This window comes from Meleagris gallopavo, chromosome 12 (assembly GCF_000146605.3).
Source record: "Meleagris gallopavo isolate NT-WF06-2002-E0010 breed Aviagen turkey brand Nicholas breeding stock chromosome 12, Turkey_5.1, whole genome shotgun sequence".
Classification (NCBI taxonomy): domain Eukaryota; kingdom Metazoa; phylum Chordata; class Aves; order Galliformes; family Phasianidae; genus Meleagris; species Meleagris gallopavo.
The window spans coordinates 18,085,241-18,105,959 of NC_015022.2; the positions used below are offsets into that span (position 1 = coordinate 18,085,241).

General features: G+C 44.5%; 1 protein-coding gene across 1 annotated transcript in view; it reads left to right on the forward strand.

The window, feature by feature from the left end:
* The window catches only part of SMAD3 (SMAD family member 3), a 65,021-nt gene that overhangs the window by 38,826 nt on the left and 5,476 nt on the right, over nt 1-20,719 (forward strand). The window contains exons 2-8 of the mRNA XM_010717600.2: nt 7,126-7,319; nt 8,165-8,299; nt 8,924-8,998; nt 10,802-10,852; nt 15,120-15,332; nt 16,596-16,733; nt 18,708-18,852. Coding sequence (XP_010715902.1) covers nt 7,126-7,319; nt 8,165-8,299; nt 8,924-8,998; nt 10,802-10,852; nt 15,120-15,332; nt 16,596-16,733; nt 18,708-18,852 — 951 coding nt within the window. The remainder of the gene's footprint in view (nt 1-7,125; nt 7,320-8,164; nt 8,300-8,923; nt 8,999-10,801; nt 10,853-15,119; nt 15,333-16,595; nt 16,734-18,707; nt 18,853-20,719) is intronic.

Genomic DNA, 20,719 nt, shown 5'->3' on the forward strand with positions numbered 1-20,719 from the left:
CAGACTGAAGGTTGTTTTCATTGTCTTTTAAAATCTGCATTTCTTTTCAAGTTGCTCGAGCTTAATGAAGACCAGGTCCTCACCGCAGAGCCTGTGTGTAGCTCTGCTTTGCAGCAGATTCCAAAGGATGGCCCCACGGAGGGGCTGGGACGGAAGCATGAGCGTTTGTGGGACCGGGGCCCTTATTTGTGGTGTGCTGTTAATTAGTACTGGTTGTGCAAATAATTACAGAGCCAAGTTGTTGTTAAAGCAGCTCAGAAAGCAATATAGCGGAGAGCCAGGAGGGTTAATGGGAGGCTTTAAGGGCCCATGTGATCCAAAAGGGCTATCAATCTGTGTGAAAAGCACCTGAGATGCTTTTGAAAATGGGAGATGGGCACTCTGGACAACTTCACCCTGGATCCTGTTATCCATGTGGGGGAGGTACCAACACAGATGTCACATCTTGAAATAGCAACTTTTTAAATTACAGGAAAAGCAGCAACATTTTCACTATATAATAAAGAAAATAACAGCAACGAACCTCAAGTAGCCTCCAACTATTCCAAACAAGATAATTGGAGGCTGTCACGCAACGTTTTTAGCTATATCTGCTATAAAGTAAACATGTTCTTTGCCCAAGACCACCAAAAATGTTTCCATAAGAAATGTTGGCTTTGACCCAACTTGATAGAATGCACAAACATTTATCTGAGAAGTCAGTTCCGACTCCTGGTATTTATATGAAGTTCCTGTGGATGACACTGGCAATTGCATGTGTGAGGGAGAGTCCAAGCTCTTAAAACTGTCATTTCTCAGCACTCCTGACAATAATCATTCTTGCTTTTGTTAGCAGCCAGTATATATGGGGCAGCAGTTCTCAGTGCGAGGCTTCTATTGGAGCACTGTGCAGTGCCTTCATTTCTTTTTGCTTTCGGCAGTCAGTAAGCACATCCGTCCCGTGGTTCTTTTCCTCTGGTTGGAGTTGGGCTGGATCTAATGATCTATAATGATTAGCTGATGCTAATTTGCAAAGCTCTCCTGGCTTCAGTGAAGCTATGAAGATTTTTTTTCCTTAGAGCATCAAGAAGACGTATTTTGAAGCTAAATGTTAGATGTAAATCAGTAGAGTTGCCATGAAAGTTAACGCAGTAACTGAGTTTTACAGCAGCTTTTTTGATTGCTAGATTGATGGCAGAACCCTGCCAGCCAGTTATTCAGTCTTTCTTGAGTTACGTTTTTAATGTGCCCTCTCTTATGGAGGATAATCTGAATCTCTTTGGCATTTCCATCCATTTTCACGTTATGAAACTCCTCTGAACATACAAATACACAGTGCCATGAGAATGCCTGGAATCTCCTCACAGAAAGGAAGCTGCTGCTTGGGCTGGGCAGGAGCATGTTGCTTTTTGGATTTCAGGATTGGAGTCAGACACAGGATTCTGGGAAGCAATGACAAGCTTGTGTGATAAATGAGTTTCCAAAAAGGCACGCGGCTTTGGAGAGGCCGAGCTTCCCATGTGCATGCTTCTTCCACCCCCAGGCCCCTCCAGGCTCAAGCACAAATAAATTTTGATGAGTCTGACACAGATTTGGGCAGGCTTTGCTGAAATAAATAAAAGAACCAGGGATGCTTAGAAAAAGGAAAAAAAAAAAAAAAGATTTAAATTCAGAGGGCTTATAAAAACTGTTATGCAAAAGTCACATTTGCTCCACAGAAGAATACAGTGGTAAGGGGCTTGGATGTGAAACTTTCAGAAACACTGGTAAGCTGCAGATGCTGCTTACAGCTCTTATTCTCTACCAATCTCTGTTGGCAATAATTATTATAGGTGAATTATTACATTCTTAGCGAAGTAAAGCTTGTCCCATTTACTCTCGCGGTGAGTGGCAAAGCGTTGGGTCAGTGAGTGAGCCATTCTCTGAACTGCTGATGGTCAGAACAAGGAGGAGCTGAAAGATGCAGGGGCATGTAATTACAGAATGGCTTAAATAGAAGAAAGGGAGCTGGGTTTGACAGCCAACAGCCAGTAAGAGGAGTAAGTAGAAGAGGTGTAAATGAGAGGTTAATAAGAAGCACAAAGGAAAAAATAGTTGATTGTGATATTGCATGACAAAACAAGATGTATCTTTGAAGAAACATAAATGAAACAGCTTTGATCTGTGTGCCATCAGAGAGCAGAAGTGGCCGAGCTCAGAGGGGAGAGCTGAGCGGTGCAGGACCAGCAGCAGGCGGCTCTGAAGGAGCAACAATGGGCAGACAGTTTATGGTAAACCAATAAAACGTACTTATGTCTGAATCTGAAATTAGACTCTGCAAAATATGGTCTCAAGGCACCTGCTAAAGAGCTTAGCATTACTGGAATCTTAATAAATGACTCATGCTGTCATAATCTGATCCTGACATCAACTCTCTGTGCTGCATTTCTTTAGCTTTCAGGTGGGGGGAAGGGGAAATCTGCAAAGCCCTGGGACAGACAGAGAGCTGTAAATAGGCGGTAGGAAGCACACATGGGAGTACTGGTCATTTCTGTACTGTCAGCTGCTCTGCAAGCCCAGAGCGGCTGAGAGTAGAGTAGAAGAATTATGCAGCATCAGAAGAATTGGGATTTATTGCCTACCTGTAAACCCTCCACCTGATGCTGTAGTCTGTGGCGGTCTCTGCTCAAGACCTGATGGGCAGCGGATGCATGGAGCCGTGCAGCTCACCGCCTCTGGTCCTGTGCCTGCCTGTAAGTACACCTGCAGGGCTCACCTAAAGCCTTGGCATGGTCTCCCAGCTCTGTCCATCGCTTCATCCTTTGTGCCTTTTGCTCCACTGCTTGAGGGTCAGGAGCATCCTCTCAGAGATGGATCTACAGGCGTAGAGGAGATGTGTTTCCTTCCAAGTCCAAGGGAGGGAAGAGTAAGCACTCCAGGTGAGAGAGACCAGAGAGAAATGGATCCTTTCCGTAGAGATGTGTTGCAGGCTAGCTGGGTGTTCGCTAATTCTCAATTTCTACAAATGTAAGTGCTAAGTATTAATGATTAGTTTCTTCTGTGGTGGTGTGATAAGGTGCATTGCAAGTCTCAGTTGGATACAGTTAACTTCTATTTCTAGAGCGTGAATGACAGTATTGTTAAAACTGCTCCAGAAATTGGAAAAGTCAGTGATGCTGAGCAAATTGAGGGGAAAGAGATGGCAAGGGATCAGCTTTTGAATTACGAATGTGCTGCATGGGTCATTTTTTTATTCAGTGTTTTTCATTTGGCCAGTATTCAGGGAAAGCTGAGATTTTGTCCAAGTTTTCAGCGAAGCCCTGTGGATATTTCAGTGCTGTATGCACAAAAGCCAGATTCTGCTACAAGAATAAACGCTTGCTTTCCTGGTGTAGACCAGATGCGGGACCAGTAAGGAACTACTTATCATGTTTTGTGCTTGAGAGAAACTCACAGCCTGTGGCCATAATTCCTGGTGCCTTTTAGAGCGTACTGCTGACTTATTTGTCATGGCTTTAAAAACCAGCTTCTGCTTGTGGTTTTTAATAAGAACCCCATGGAAATGCGTAACTGAAACTTTTTATTCCTGGTTGTTTTTCTCTTTCCTCAACCCCGTTTTGCACATGCTGGTGATATGTGAGCACGGAGACGTTTTGCTCTCTTGGAAGATTAATGATGGTGATATAAAACTGATGGCTTTTGCAAACAGCAGTGTATATGTATGTGAATAGCAAGGGAAGGGGAGACAGGGGACTGAATCTCTGTTGATGTGCATTTGGAAATTTCCAATCTTGACAGAAATCCCTCCAGTATCTTGTGGCTCGTATCACTTTGCTTGATTTGTACTACTGCCTTCCACTGATTTGAGCCTCACTTTTAAAGGAGAATGAGTACAGGGAAGAGGTTCATTACCCATCTGAAGGAAAGATTGCTGCAAAATGTCCAGTGAGGAAAGTAAGAGGTGGTGGTAGTGATTGTTTTTCTTCTCTGATTCAGGATCTCAGAAATTCAATCATGACTTTAAAAAAAAAAGAAAAAAAAAGAAAACAACATAATCAGGCCTAGAAATCAAATTCCTGTTCTGCAGTGTAATGCTTTCCTATTTATTCCTCAGTCCTTTTCAAACAGTTACAGTGGACTGTTTAAAAAAAAGGAAAAAGCTTCAATGTTTTTGTCATTCTTCTCCTTCCCTCCTGTGGTTTTGCTATCAGGAGCCACTGCTGGCCGTTGTTCTCTGAGCTGCAGTAGTGTGGGTGCTTTGGAGCACCCAGTTTGGGGTGTTTGATGCTTCCTTACAAGTGGCTTGTAGCGGTATATAGGGATGGATCAGTCCTAAAGCGTTCGGCCCACGGGGTTTCTGTTGGCTTCTCATGGTGCTGCAGTGCTGGTCTGGCTGTGCCTCAGGCTGTTGTGCAAGCAACGAAATTCCCTGATCGCACTCGTGGAGTCTTGGCACTTTCCTCACGTGGTATTTATCGCTGTTGCTTGTAACGGCGGGGTGACCTTCCCGCTGCCTGCTCCCTGCTTGTGTTTGAACACACCATGCTGCAGCCCTCTGTGTTCGGCCAACTTCTCACCAAGCACACCTGAGCATGGCTGTGGGTGCTCAGACCCAGCCTTCATTGCTGACACCCCTGGTGCTGGAGGGACGCCTGCTCACGTCAGGGCTTTGTGTGAATTGTTTCTGAATTTAGTTTTGTTATAAATCATTGTGAACTGGGATCAGCTCGACAGCCTGGCTATGTTCTGGCTTTGTTTCTGCGTTTCCTTGCAGGGTCTCGTAGCCTACATGCTCTCACGCTGGCGGGCAGTGATGATTACAGGCCATGGATTGCACTATTTTCTCCCTCTATCCTCCAGGCTCAGGAAATGTGATGGTTGGGAACGTGGTGAGAGGCTGGATCACCCACTCAGGTCTGAACATTGACACTGAAAATAAGAGCTCTTCACAGCCTTAGCTATTTAATCCCATAGTGCAGCATGGGGACAGCTGACGTATTCAGCTGCAACTGACTGGGAAGGCAGAGACAATGTCCCAAAAGAAGTGGGGCTGCTTTTGGAGATCCAGCCAGCAATGAATTGTTGAGCAGAGAAGCTTTGGTATTTTGAGAAGAAATCCTGTTAGATAGCATAATAAAGTCAGCTGTACATAGGGATCTGCTCAACACAGGCTGGTTAAAAGAAAGGTTGGAGGAAGGAACATATCCCTAGCCTCATGGAAACTTTGGCTCTTAAATTCTGTAAGTTTTAATGAAGCCTGGATGTGCAGAGCTCTCGGGTGGTGTTGGGAAACACTCCACTCAGCCCTCAGGGCCGCGTTGTGCATCAGACCACGGCCGAGGAGAGCTGAAGGTTGTGTGCATCATGGAGTCTTTTGTTATCTGGTTGTTCTGCATGAAGATGGGAGAGGCAGACGTGTGCGTGGGTCATCTCTGAGGGCTCTGGGCTTTACAAATGTTGAAGCAATCAAATGCTGAGCACAGTGTTAACCTGTCCCATCTCAGCCCCAGGATCCTTTGGAGAAAATGCACCTGGAGGGCTGAGGCAGAACAGCAGGAGGAAATAAACCACCCTGACACTCAGCTGTGTTCTTCCCAATGAATGCAGACAGCACTGCTTTGTCCCACATCCCTCAGCAGAGAGCCTAAGGAGGGATTTCACAATCATAAAAATGTAGTTGGCCTCCGGGGCTTTGGGGGAATGTCATTTCTTTTACTGTACCTCCTTATTGAGGGGAGAGGGGAGACGGGGAGGTTATTGTGATTGAAAACAAAGCATATGGCTCTGTCATTTTAAAGGTCTTTCTAGATAAGATCATAAAGTCCATCTCTTTTTCCTTATGGCTGTGATAGCAACACTTGGGAGCTGCGCTGTGCTTTCAGGCTGTTTTGGCTTAGGAAACTGCTGGTAGCTGTTCAGGCTGCGGGGCTGCACACACAGTGACGTTGTGTCACCCATGAAATCAGTCCAGTTTTCCCACCTTCCCCACCAGTTCCTTATGAGTTGTGCACCTGGAAAACCTGCTTTCTTCTTTGCTGAGCTCAGAAGGAGCTTGGCATGAGAGCACAACTGGGAAATAGAGCCGATGGTGGGCTCAGAGCCGTCTGAAGGGTGGGACCCAGCAGAGCTCTGGTTTTGCAGAGAAGAAGACCCGTGTGTAACACAGAGACGATATGAAGAAGTGTATGTGTGCAGTAAATAAGAGCTGTGGATGTTGTGCATATTTAGGAGCTGTGATATAATTGCAGATTTTAATGTTTTGTGCTCTGTACCAGCAATTCCTTCAGTGATGGCATAGTTGTTCTGTATGCTTCCCTTGAACAGCTTTGCAATGTGTTTCCCTGCTCCTCACATCAGGTGCAGCTGGGATCTGTGCTGTTTCTCCTTCCTTGCTGTTGCAGCAGTGTTTACAAGAGGTGTGCGTGTTACCAAGCTCTGTTTTTGGGAAGAGTCTCACAGGGCAGCCAAGACCAGCAGAACCACTGCTTGAATACTTGTTTGTGTGGTTTGGGTTGGGTTGGGTTGGTTTTTCTGGATTGGCTGCCAACACAAAGAACCAAGGGAATAATTCTAAACGACATTTGAATTTTCTTTTTCCTTGATCAAAATTAAGAAAGAAATACTGTGTTTCACCAAAACCCAGGAGTGTTTCGTATCAGTCATAAAGAAAAGCAAGAGAAGCAGAGGGCTGGACTTCAGGGAGTGGAGATGGAAGTTTGTGTCTCTGTGTATGTTAAAAGTCTGGCCTTGTTAGCATGTATTATGAGACTTAATTATGCACAGCATAAGTTGGTGAGAGCTCTGCAGATGGTCTCTGTATTAGGGCACCCAAACACTATCTTTAAATTAATGTGTTCTAACCTGGGGTGGCTTTCTCCATGCCTCCAAATTAAGCTCTTTTCAGAAAATTAATGAATCTGAAGCAAAACTGTTACGTAGACAGACATTTTTGCATTTTTCAGAGATGTGCTTCACGTGACAGCTAGGATCCTACAGCAGTGTCTCAGTGGCTTTGGGTGGCTCTGGGGATTGTGCCACAACGCAGAGCCGAGTGGACCAGCCACGCGCTGAGCCTGCAGCATTCACATTGGCTTCCTTGGTGGGATGAGGTCAGTGATGTGTTTCAGTGCCAGCCCACATAACTCTCCCCTCTCGCTCCTCCTGCAGGTCGCTGGATGGCCGGCTGCAGGTGTCCCACCGCAAGGGGCTGCCCCATGTCATCTACTGCCGGCTGTGGCGGTGGCCGGACCTGCATAGCCACCATGAGCTGCGAGCCATGGAGATGTGCGAGTACGCCTTCAACATGAAGAAGGACGAAGTCTGCGTGAATCCCTATCATTACCAACGAGTGGAGACCCCAGGTACCGCTGTCCCCGTGTGTCCCTTCTGAGGGATGTATAAGTGCATTTCAAAATTGAATAAAGCGGCAGGCGTAGGGTTTTAAAACCAAAGCGTATGTATTATTGATGATAGTCTATTACTGCGTGCAGCAGAATAATTTATGAATCTGCACTCAGGGGGAAAATATCATTTAAAATCGATGAAAAACAAGTTGAGCAGGCTGTCTTGTTGCCAGCTTCCTAATGTGTCCCTGTGTGCCCAGAACCAACTCACACACACAGTAGATACAAGTGAGGACTGTAGCAGTGTTCTGTGCAAGCCTCACTCTGGTCTTGTTGGTCTTAAGGATAAAGTGTTACTGTTAAGTCCAAGTAGGTTTAGGAATAGCTTCCAACACATCTGAGCTTCCTGTTCTGAGCGCTCCTCCTGCCTCTGAGACTTTCATCTGGAACTGTAGATAGTTCTGCTGCATGTTGGTACAAACCTGCAGAGCCAGGCAGAATGTTTATGCTAATCCTACCTTGCCATTTCATTTTAGGTGCAATTTCTTCGTTTTCGAATCATGTGATGTAACTTTTTTTTAATAATGAGAAGGCTTGTTTCTTTGCCTTAGAAGAGGCAGACAGCCTAGGTGTGTTCAGCTAAGCGCACACCTCATCCCCAGCTGAGATGCATTAAGAATAGCATCTTTAACTGCTGCTGTTATTTCAGAAGCAAATATCAGATTGTGTCTCTTAATTAGCAACTTTGGTGTTGTGTGTATGTAAGGGTGGTACTCCAAACTGGTTACTCTTCATTTTCTAGGGTCTCAGTCATTTTATTTTAAAGCTGCTAATACTGTTCTCTCTCTTTTCCATTTGTGCAGTGTTACCCCCAGTGCTGGTGCCTCGGCACACAGAGATCCCAGCTGAGTTCCCACCGCTGGACGATTACAGTCACTCTATCCCAGAGAACACTAACTTCCCAGCAGGCATTGAGCCGCAGAGCAACTACATCCCAGGTATGGTATCTCTCCATCTAGTGAGCAAGTGGAGAAGGGTCACACTGCACAATCTGCGTGTGCTGAATGAGTGGCAAGTCTTTATTTCTGTCACTGCTATGAAGCAAAGGAATGGGAAGCGTACAAAAGCAGATGACAGCTGTAAATGTTGAACAATAGCAGTGCTGTTTAAGTTTTGTTTTCTTCAAACTCACCTTTTCCCTTCAGTAGGCATACTCAGTTTATTGTGGTATCTAAAGCTGAATGTTCCCTTAGATTTGACTGCCGTTCAGCCATTTTAATTTGAGTAAAAGTGTAAATTTCTGATGGAATTGAGCTTTTCTATTTATGCATCTTTTTTACAAGCAATTTACACCTTATTTCTATAGGCAAACTGTGCAGCTGCACACCAGGAAAGGAGCAATCTCTGGACAGAAAACTTATCTACGTGGCTTAAAGTTTTATGAACTGAAAATCCTGATTTTGTTTTTTCCCTCCTCTGTTATTCACAAGTATGCTCTGCTCTTACTCTTAACAGTCTGAGGAAGAAAATAGTTAAACAAAAAAAGCTTGTTGTGAATAGCAAAGTAAATGTTCCAGATTTTTCATCCAGTTGCAATGATTTTGATTGTTTTTTGATTCTAGAGACACCTCCTCCAGGCTATTTGAGTGAGGATGGAGAAACTAGTGACCACCAGATGAACCCCAGCATGGATGCAGGTAATTTTTTTTTGCCATTTATAGTTTTCTAGGTCATATCTAAACTTCTAAAGTCTTTCATTGGAGCTCTGAAAATCAGATGGTGGTGAGAGTTATTTTATTCCTGTAGGAGTGCAAATATAGCCTGACATCTCATGTGAAGCACAGGACAGTGTGTTTTAGAGCTGCTGAAAGGTACAGCATGTTCCTGTTCTCCCTAACATCCATCGTTAGATACTGCTAAGCAGGAGCCTGAAACAGCAGAGACACACCTAATAATAGCTTGCATTGTACTGTGTTCATGCATCTGTATGCACAGGAATATGGTGCAAGTAGTTGGCACCTTCTAAAGAGGCATTTTTCTGATTGCTTATCTGTCTGCTGTGCATACTGAAATGTCCAGTTAACTGTATTTGAAATGACCACTAGCAGATTTATTTTTAAATGGGCTTATTATTTAATGGATGTATCCCAGTGAAGGCGAGGTTCTGACTCATTGCCAAGAAAACAAGTAGCGTTAAAGCAGATTTAGACTGAGCAGCCTTAGTATGCATGGTGACCTTTATCAGCACGTTAAAATTAAACACCATCTTTTTGCAGGTAACTGTGTAAGGCATCCTGTTGGACTGAGCTGTGTCACTGCTTGCGAGTAAGAACTCTTCAGAGTTCAGACTCTTAATTCCTAAAACTTTTGCCTGGGAAGCAAAAATGTGTCTTTGGTTAGAAAGACTGATGCCTTTCTGATCCCGTACAAGAGGGATATGCTAATGCATGGCACTTGCATAAAAAGAGACATGCAGAACTTTCTCGATGCAAATACTGCATGCAGTTATCCTGGCTTCTCGGTGTGTCTTCAGCCACAGAGCATAAACGTGGGATTCCGAAAGAGAGATGATTGATTTGCAGTCTTGCACCACAGTTGTACAGATGGCAGAAAGGAGTGTGGGTTTGTTTGTCTACATCAAACATAAGCTTGTTGACACGATGCATTTCAGTGCATGTAATCATTGGTAATGCGGTTGACATTCGGAATGTATGTATGGTTTTTTGGGAAAGTGGATTGGTCTGGAAGATGCTATAAATACTCTCAGTTCGTGTTTGAATGCTAGATCCCTTCCTCAGATGTCACGGAGTTCATTTGTTATAGAAAAACAAATTTTGAAGAAACCAGCTGAACTCAGTGTGAGAGGGAAGAATGGATGGGCTGTACCACCTGCTTGCATCCATGTGGCATCCAGAAACTGGAACTTGCTCTGGACATCCAAGTGCAGATATCTGAAATACGTGCACAAAATCTATGAGCAAAATTGGAACGAGAGGGTAAAATTGCCACAGTGATTTGGTCAGAGCTGTGTAGGTTGATGCAGTACTCCGTTGTCCCAATACCAGAAAGATTCACTGATACACAAAGTAGTAGGTTTTCCACTGTTAAGAGTGATTAGCAATGTACAGTAAATGCTCAGCTAACTGGGCTTGAGTGTGGCTGTCGTGATGGTACCTGGAGTTTTGATAACTGCATGTGAAAATAAAACAGGCAACTGCGTGCACAGTTTTGAAAATTAATGGGTAGAGTTTAAGTGAATTAAACTCTGTGAAGATTTTCAACAGTATTGCAGATGTAGCGAGCTGATATAGTAAGCAGTAGCATTTGGAAGCTCATTTAAGTGGTAATCAACATCAGAGAAGTTGCTAATGTCACAAAATGAGACTTTGCTAAGAAGTGGGATTTCCCTCTCAACAAGCCTGGGCAGCACAGAAGATTTTGTGCAAGTGTTTTTCTTTGTGCAGATGCCATACTAATAATTACAATGTCTTGATTTTCAGGTTCTCCAAACTTATCACCAAATCCTATGTCTCCGGCACACAATAATCTGGGTAAGCATGTGATCTTGAGAACTGTGTGTAATTACAGCTAAGAGCATGACCTTTTAATGATGATGTTATTTCTTGAGGTTGTGTGCATCTGATTAGGTTTTGAGCACTGCTGGTGCTTCTTTCTGCTAATAACTGAGCAAATGGAGGAGGCTGGTTGGTGTGTGATTGGAGAGCTCAAATAAATGGAGAGAGGGCAAGAACACCAGCATATTGAGAGGCACATATTGAGATATCACAGACCTCTTTGAGAATCAGACGTTTTGTGGGCCGTACACTTTTAGGAGCCTGGGGATCCTTCCTTTCTGCTTCTCTTGTGGAGAACTAGAAAGCTTTTGAACAGGACCTTTTGCCTTTGAGATCCTGCTAGAGGTGTCCTGTGGCTCTCCCTGAACCTCTGTTATTTCCCAAAGTTTCTGCTCTTCATTTTCATACCTACAGGCATGGAAGATCTGATCTTCATCAGTCTGAGCTCTCACTGTATTTGAAATTGCTCTCAACAGTCTCTCATAAAACACACTCGTAGCTCTGGCTAGCTGCAGGATTACTTCTCCGCATGTTCATTAAGCCAGCAGACACAGGCCACTTGAGATTACTCTTGAATAACCATAGCCATAAAGTTTACATATGCTTTTAATCCTGGCAGAGGGTACTTTGACTCTGCTCCAAAATTTGTCAGTCATTGGCTGACTTGTGGATGTCTTGGGGCTGTTGAAGGGGATTTCTTTTCTCTCTTCTCTATTTATTTATTTATTTGAAAGCATGGAATATATTGCCACAATGCCACTAAACTTTTACTCATTTTAACTGTTAAAACCTCAGAGAAGAATACATAGCTAACTCTTTCTTTCTTTTTCTTTTTTCTCCCTATCTGAATCTGTTATGCTCAAGTGTGCTGCTGAAGAGCTGATGTGAATTTCTAGCATTTTTAGTCAACCTAAAAATAAAAGGCCAATTACATGTAACAAAACCAACCTGGCAAGCTGTCTGTGGCATCTGCCTTACATAAGGAGAAAAGTGGTTTCTAGGAAAGAGGCCCCAGCACATATCCTTTCTAACCAGGACAGTGCTCCTAACACATGCTGTTCAGCTGATGGGTCTGCAGGACTCCTAATGTGCAGACTGGTGACAAAGAATTAAATAGGAGCAGGTGAGGCTGGTTAACCACAAGGAATCTCTTTGTAGTCTAGGGAGCAGACATCAGAAGAGCATTGAACTTAGCAGCATTAAAAGATATCTTTGAGTTTTGCAAACCAAATACTCACTGCTCTTAGGCGAAAGGTCCCACAAATTTAGGAATTCTGTCTCTTTTTATAGTTCTATAATCAATTTTTGTGGTGAGAAAGCTGCAAAACAATAAATAAAATGGAACATACTGAGCAACCCCCAGCAACTGTCGAATGAAGAATCTGTCATCATCTGTGCCTCGTAGGCAGCGTGTCTGAGATAAGGAGCTGCTCACAGCAGCAGCCCTTCGATCCTTCAGCCCTGCAGGCCAGAGAGGGGCTGCGTGAGCTGGGAGAGCTGAGCTTTCCCTCAGCCTTGCAGATTCTCTCCCCAGTCAGACAGAAACTGGCTGGTGGCCTGCAATAGTGTTGCATTTGCTGTGCTGCGTAGTTCTGTGGACAGATATGAGCAGGACACTGCAGTGTTCAGGGCTGCACTTTCTTCTGCAAAAGCTTAAGGGGGATTTCTCTCTGTGTTTGCTAAGAAAATGAAATGTAAAATTTAAAGAATATAACATGTATTTTTGAAGTTTTACTCCTAAGGAAATAATATCCCAGTATTAAAACTGATGGTTTATTTGAACAGAACTGCCTGAAGCTTTTAAGACAGTTTACTTTGTGTCAGCTGAACTCTGGACTTTGTCCCATGGCCATATTCCAGAGAATTACAAAGACCATAAACTAGCATGAGGCAAGCTGGCTAGAACAATAAGAGCAAGGTTGGTTTGAGCTGCAGTTGTGTGTATTTTGATATCAAGCTGTAATTGATTGAACCTGAGGACTTTCAGTTCATCTTTTCATCCACAGACAAAACAAGGTGTTGCATGGTAACATTTGGGGATTTTTTGTCTCCTTTCTGCTTGTGCATTGGCTTTGCAAGCATTCTGGTTTTGATTTGGACTTTCAGTTGTCAAAACGAAGATGTAACTGGAAGTTGTAGTGATCTCGTCTGTATCGCTGAAATTGGAACTGGAAAGAACACAGAGAGCCCCAATGAAAGCAGAGCTGCCAGCACTGTGTGGACGCTCGGAATGAAGTCAGGGAGTTTATGCTGGCTGAGGGCCAGGCCTGAGGTTGCAGGCATTTTATTTGGGAGCAAGGCAGTCCCTTGGTGCACAGGAAATCCATTGTCAGTGCTTGCTCTGCAAAAGACTTGACGCAAAAGCAGTAAGTGAAATAAGCACATGCCCTGTGGGCAAATCCATCAGTAACGTAAGCCTCTGTGACTCCGTGTTGAAACACTATTTCTCTAAGCAGTGAAAAGACAGCGCAGAGGGAAAGGAAGTGAGCACACTTATTTATCTTGTTGCTTCTGGGGGAGTTAGGAGTAACTGCAATTAGTGCAGTTAGATAACATAAATCAGTAACTTCTGATGAGCAGCGTTTAGCAAACGCACTAACCTCAGCTGGGATTAGAACTATTCTTAGAGCATGTGCAGAGCACCTAGCAAGCTTTTAGTTCTGCATCTGGACAGGTGGTACTGTGGTCTTGTGGGGACAAGCAGTATGGGTATGGGCAGCATGGCAGTGCTCAGCAGACACCTGGGAAAGCAAAGCTGTAGAAAGTCAGGTTTGGAAATGTATGGAAATGATTCGGGTAGGATTTACTTGGTTGTAATGCATCATGATTTTGACCACCATGTGTCCCCTCAAGATTCTTTGGTTTTAGCAGAACTGCATTCTGTTACCTTTCCCAAACAGTAAACCCAGGAATTGAGTACTCAGGACAGTTCTAACACAATTCTGTAGCAGCTTATGCCAAAACATAAGACTACAAATCACGGGAGAAAGCAGCACCAGTAAACCTCAGTTGCATTTGTTCAGAGACAAGCTTTTCTTTAAGACAGTTTGTTGGTTTCTGTCTGTCAAGCTGCAAATAAGCTGGAAATAAAATTTCTGTATGTCCTTCAGTGAGGAATCCATCACATCTTGTGGCTGAGGTCAGGCTGCTGCAGCCTCTTACTGAGGTTTACGGAGAAAAGCAGTAGCAGATGAGAAATGGCTCTCAAACCTCCACAGCCACTCCTGGGTGAGAGCAGGCTGGGATGGAGCCCATCTCTTCAGCCCCAGGTTCACCACAGCCTTTCCAGAGCAGCAGATGGGGAGGCTGCAAGAACGGCTGGGGTTTTGCTCCATGCAAACTCCGCCAGATGGAAAGAAATCTTCTCTTGCTTTTGTTTCTTGCATTGAATTTGGGAAATACAGCACTTATCAATTAGCTTGTGCTGCTTTCCACAGTTCCTGCTCAGTAGATCCATGACTTACAGTAGGACTGAACACCATCTAGTGCAGCATTTCCAAGAATATTTGGCTTGGGCCTTTCTCTGCTGAAATTACAAGCATAACTCTCCTTGGTTTCAGGGGGAGCAGTTAAATCACCCAAAGCCATCTGAATGCCCCACCTTTCTCTTGTCTTCCCAAGTCTGCCTCAGTCTGTAACTCCAGTAAAAGAAACATTATCACCTGCTGGGAAAATGGTTTTTCTTTTCAAAATGTGAAATCAGTTGGACTGGAAGAAATAATTTTTTTATTATTTTGAAGGCAGTTCTATACAATTTGACTGTATTGCAAAGAGCTGCAGAGATGCTAGCAGTTTTGCTGCTAGCTGCTTTGCTGTAAGTGCACAATGTTAGGATTCTGGAGAGCAGTGGCACTGAAGGCAGGTTTGTGGTCTGCCCTGAGTTTTTCTTTCTTCTTTTTCTCTCCTTTTCTTTTCTGTTTTTAGGGTACTGCCTACCTAGAAGTGGTCCCATGCTCCATAGAAAAACTAACTTCACTTTTAGGATTTTCTCCAAGATAGTGGAGTGACGCCCCATTTACTCCATGACTTACATCTGGGACTATTTTGATTGTTCCACGTGCCAAAAGCTTCAGGGGTGATGTAACCTTCTAGCTGCACTCCATTAAAATCTGTCAAGTAATTAAGGTCTGGTGGTTCCAGCGAGCCCAAGGAATGAAGCAGAACAATATTTCAGAACAGGCGCTTTCCTCATTCCCCCTTCTCTGAGGACCTGTGACTCATTTTGCTTTTTATTTGTGTGCAGATCTGCAGCCCGTTACCTACTGCGAGCCGGCGTTCTGGTGCTCCATATCCTACTATGAACTCAACCAGCGCGTGGGGGAGACGTTCCACGCCTCGCAGCCCTCCATGACCGTGGATGGTTTCACTGACCCGTCGAATTCTGAACGCTTCTGCCTTGGTCTGCTCTCTAATGTGAACAGAAATGCAGCAGTGGAGCTCACAAGACGGCACATCGGTAACTTCTGTCTCCTTATTTTCCTTGGTGTTTTTCAAGGCAGAAGGCGGGGATCTGCCTGCAGATTTTAGTTACCTAATGGCATCCAGCTTGTCCATTTTAGGACGCTGTGGGATTGCGGTATCCACGGTGATTTGGGTTAATCCTCCTTAAAGGAACACTAATTGTATTCTTTTATAAAAATACAATTAAAAAGGCACTGAGAAACACTACAGTAACTGCATTTAACAGAGATGGAGCTTAAATTTTTGCACGCAGTCTTCAGAACCTCATTTGGGTGGATGTTAGAGGTCATCTTGTGTATTCGTTTTCCTTCATGCACAATTTGTTTTCTAACTGACTGTTCTCTTATAAATGGAAACTTGGTTTTCATCCCAGTTTTCTCTTTTCTTGCTTGATACTACAAGGTAAGACTCAATTTTGTTTTCAGTTAAGCTGGTGCTGAATAGAATATCCTAGATCTGTGCACTTCTAGTAAAAGGCAAAATGGTTTATGCTTTGCAGTGTTTTCTTCTGATACCATCAGAAATGAACCTACTCTTTGTCCTGACTCCGTTCCCCTATGTATCTTTTTCTGGATAGTAAAGGTTCTTACAGGAGGATCTTTCCTTACTTATAAACTGATTTGTAGCACTGAAAAATAAATAAAAAGAAAACAGCACTCACAACACTCACACAGCAAACACGAGCCAAGATTCAGAAATCAGTCCTTAAATTCAGCAGGCTCCTTGTGCAGCATGGAAGAATGAATGCAGGATTTTCAAATAGCAGTGTAAGACCACAGCAAATACAAATTCCTGAGTTTATTAACTGAGATTTCAGTGATGTGTGTAAGCTCTTATAGGAAGGGTGTGCTTGTTCTTGTATACAAATACAGTCTCAAGGAAAAGGCAGCTATTTGGAAACACTGGATAATTTAATTCCAAATCAGTAATGAAGTAAATAAACAAGCAGTTAAATGCAGCTGTGGTGATTGAGAGAAGGTTGAAAACCATATGTTAACCAACAGTACATTCGTCTAGAAGGTATCAGGGCATTGCTGTTTGGAGTAGGCAGGCTGGGAGGTGGTGAGACTGCAGCCCAGTGGGGCTGGAGCACAGGTCTGAGCTGGTTTTCATGCCCATCATGAACCATCATTCATGGTTCAGCTGCTTTCTGAGCTCTGTCAGGTGCGCAGGTCGGCTGTGCCTCTCCCCACTCACCTTCCAGGTGTTGCAGATGGACGTTCTGAACTAACCCCAAACTGTGCTCTGTGTTTCTCAGGAAGAGGAGTGAGGCTGTACTACATTGGCGGCGAGGTGTTTGCTGAGTGCCTTAGTGACAGTGCCATTTTTGTCCAGTCTCCCAACTGCAACCAGCGCTACGGCTGGCACCCAGCAACAGTCTGCAAGATCCCCCCAGGTAAGGATGCACACGAGTAGAAACACAAAGAGTAGAAACAAGAGTGCTGCACGTTTTCAGCAGAATCTGCCACGTATTCAGTACGGTGTTTTATCAGTTAATGCTGTAATTATCTAATAGTCTTGCTTATAATTTTATATAAAAGAAGATAATTTAGGATTTTTTTCTGAATTTAGATTAGCCCATAATAGATTTAAGCTGTTACTGGTTTCTGTTCTGTAGTACAGCCTTTTCTTCTGTGAACTTTATTCTAGAGAAATGTCACTTCTAAGGTGTGCTGAAATGTTGGAGGAGCCATTATTGCATGTATCTGGGCAAAATAGATATTTTTTGTTTGACACGTGCATGAGCTAGGATGAGTACATGCTTTTCAGAAGAGTATTTAGCTAGGCTTACTAAATCTACTTTTTTAATTTGAAAGTATGTATGTGTTTAAATAGTAACTTTTTCATTTAGAAATACTTGAATAAAGATCCTCTTTTTTAAGAAGAGAGATCCATACACTGCAAGTCCTGGCCCATCTAAATGGCTTTCCTTTCTCAGATGCTTAGGGAGCAGCTGCCAGTGCTACAAACATGACTTAATTCTCCAGCCACATCACAGGAGTCCACCCGGGCTGGAGTCAACATCTGAAAACATAAACAGCCCACATTTCCGCTGTAGATCCATCTCAGGCACATTTCTTGGACGCCGGCTCTCCCTGCTATTGCCACAGTCTGGCTGCCTTCTCAGATTCATCTTCAATTTTTGTTGGTTTTGAAGCGGTTTCTTCATTCCGCTGTTGACGAGGCCGGGTTGTACCACTTCCTCCCAGGCACGGTCACAGGGAGACCTGTTCACATCACTCCTGAGGTCTGAGCAGCTTGCAGTCTGATCAAACTGTTTCCTTTCCTTGCCATAGCTCTTTTCCTCTGCTCTCTCCCTTCTTATTTTCCCCTGGTAGGCTGCAGTGTGCCCGGCACTGCTTCCCTTCATACTCCACAAGACCCGTGGTCCTTGGGCTGGGCTCTCTTATGGCCACAAAAATGGGCAGGTTTTTTTTTGCAGCTGCTGAGCCATTGAATGTGGTTATGCTTTGCTGTGTGCAGTTCAGCCCAAAACAGATGGCAGTGTGGGTCCAGCCCAAGAGAGTAGGCTCAGAAGGGATTTTAGAAAAGTACAATTCATCACAATCCAATTGGTTGTTTTTCAGACTTGGCATATGTAATCCCAAATGAGCACCAGTGGCATGCCAAGTTTCAGGGTTTAACTTGTTTCTGGTTATCTGGGAGAAAGCAAGCATAAAAGTTAGGTATTAATTTAGTTATTGTAACCACAATAACGTGATTGTTTTTCACCTTTATCACCTAGAACAGTTGAACAAATCTTTCAGCTGTGAGTAAACACCGAGGGGAGCACTTCACTTTTAAAGGAAAATTCTTTGGCACATCAGATTTAAATTTAAGAGATGGTTACAGCTCTGCTACCAGCCTCCTTAACCCTGGTAACTGGGTTCTGGCTGCCCAGAGCTGTTTCACTTCAGAACTTCATTACTTCTGCTGACAGGCACCACATAAATCCAGCACCAGTGAGTCCTGTTTTTAACCCATGCATTCCTTTGTTTCAGGCTCTGTAGCAGTTGCTATCAATAAGTGTTACACTCACAGGCAGGCTTTTAAATTACAACACAATGGAAATAGTATAAATAGTATAAATGAGGTTCCACGTGAGGATCCCAGGTCCGGTCACGCAGGTGGCAGCTTGCTGTGTGAGTGATCTTCTGTCCCATAATGTGGTTTTCAGTCCATGGGCTGTGGAAATGTGGCAACCCTAGCAGGCTTTCTGAAGTGCTGTCATTGAGCAGTCTGTATATGGTGTCACATGGTCTGGGGACATGGGAAAGCAGCGTTGAGTTTCCTTCCATTCTCATAAAGAAATAGATTTCTTAATGTGGCTGGGCTAACACCTTGTTTTTGTCGTGTTCTTTATGCACAGGATGTAACTTGAAGATTTTTAACAACCAGGAATTTGCAGCTCTCTTGGCTCAGTCTGTAAACCAGGGCTTTGAAGCTGTGTACCAGCTGACCAGGATGTGCACGATTCGGATGAGCTTCGTCAAGGGCTGGGGAGCAGAATACAGGTCAGCCCTTGTGAAACATGTGGTGTGCTCATGTATGGCCTGGCAGTGTTCTGCACAGCTTCCTTATTCAGCCTTGTGATTGGGAGGCTTAACACTGTATCTCTTTGGTAATGCATGTCTTGTATTTACTAGGAATGTGCTGACCTCATGTCTTATTTTTCCCATCCTCTTTGTGTGAAACCTGCATCATGGGATATATTGGAAACCTGTGTGTGTTTGGTCACAGTGCTGTGCAGACCAGGAGCCTTACCTGAAGCACAGCAGACACATCTACACGGCTGTGTAGGAAATAGTACTATTTTTTCTTAAACTTGGGTGTGTATTTGATAGGTTTTTGATAGTTGTAGTTCGACACTGTTATCAGGGTAGGATCAGTGCGAGTGCTTCCTCACAGATATGGGTTAGATTTGGTGTTTTCTTTTATCAGAGACTAATGAGATTAAAGTAAAAACAACTCAGCATGAAAATTCACATTTGGAAAACTGCTAAGAGTTGCTGCAAAATTACTGTTACATCCCCTCATCCTGATCTCAGTGCTTGTCATAGGGCAGTTACTTCGAGGTGAGTGGAGGCGAAGGGAGAAGCAGGGTCACTATTAGAAGTGAAAAAGGAGATGCAGTGGAGTCTGGGATGGATGATGTGGTTGTTCTGACAGCACAGGGTGTGAGGACACAGATCTCTGTAATTTGTGTCGCCGTCGCCCACTACATTAACAAACAAACATCCCTAGGAGTAGCAAAGGGAGTAAAAGTGGTGTTAGTAGTATAAGCAGGGGAGGTGAAATCTGTCAGAAAATGAATGTTATTTTATGAGAGAAAAAGCTGGCGCAGACTTCAGCCAAATACGATTTTGAAATACTTGCTTGACTGTGCACCCTTTCAGTCAGCCTCATCTGGAAGCGCAGGGCAGCCTCTGCCTCCCCGAGCAGCACGGCTGTGCTGAGGCGCCCTGCGTGCAGCTGCCTGCCGGCGGGGAGGTGCCACGGCTCAGCTGCAGCCTGGGTCCTGCACGGTACGCTCCCACTTTCTTCATTTCTCCAGATGTTTGGAGTCCATTTTGTTTTGAAATTGTCCTGCACCCGGGCCAGAGCATTTCAGCCTTGGCTCTCAGCCACAGCTCATAATGAAATCCAGATGAGCGTGACTTACGGAAAGTCAACTATCTCATTAGAGTGTTGTAGGCAGTGAAACCCTACGCTCACGCTGAAGCTGCTCTCCTGCTCCTTCGTTTCCTTGCCACAAAATGCTCCATCTCTGTGCCTTTGTCAGAGCACGTTGATTAGTTGAACGGATGGGTGTAGGGCTAGGTAGCTGTGGGAGCTGCATCCAGAGCACTGCTCCAGTGATTCTGGTTCGGCTGTGTTGCTGTTGGAGCACTCTGACTGTGGGGTATTGGTGCTCTGCTCTGCCAGGGGCTTGGGGAGGGAACAGGGAGAAGCCAATTGCACGTGCAGGACAGAAGTTCTCTGTCCAGCAAGAGCCCAGTGCAGCTGTGAGAGTTCGCCTTTAGGCAGGCTGCAGTCAGCGTGCAGCCGTGCAGGTGGGAAGGCAGTGAGGTGTGCCAGGAGGGCACTGGGTTTCTGCACGTTGTTGCTGGTCAGTACTTGGACTGCTCAGTGTTGATCTAGTTGTAGGCAGCAAATGGGAATGCTCTGTGTTAAGGGAGACTGGATTTTGTGGGGCCTTGGAGGTCTGTCTGCTTCACTGCATCCCCCTGCCCAAGCAGCCTGCAGGATGCCCGCAGTGCCAGCACTCACCAGGATGCACTGCACTGCCCACACTCCCATCAGCTCTGAGCCCTGCCCACACACCCACTCTGGGGCTCTGCATCCCTGCCAGCCCTGCTCGGGAATGGGTGCGGTGCCTTT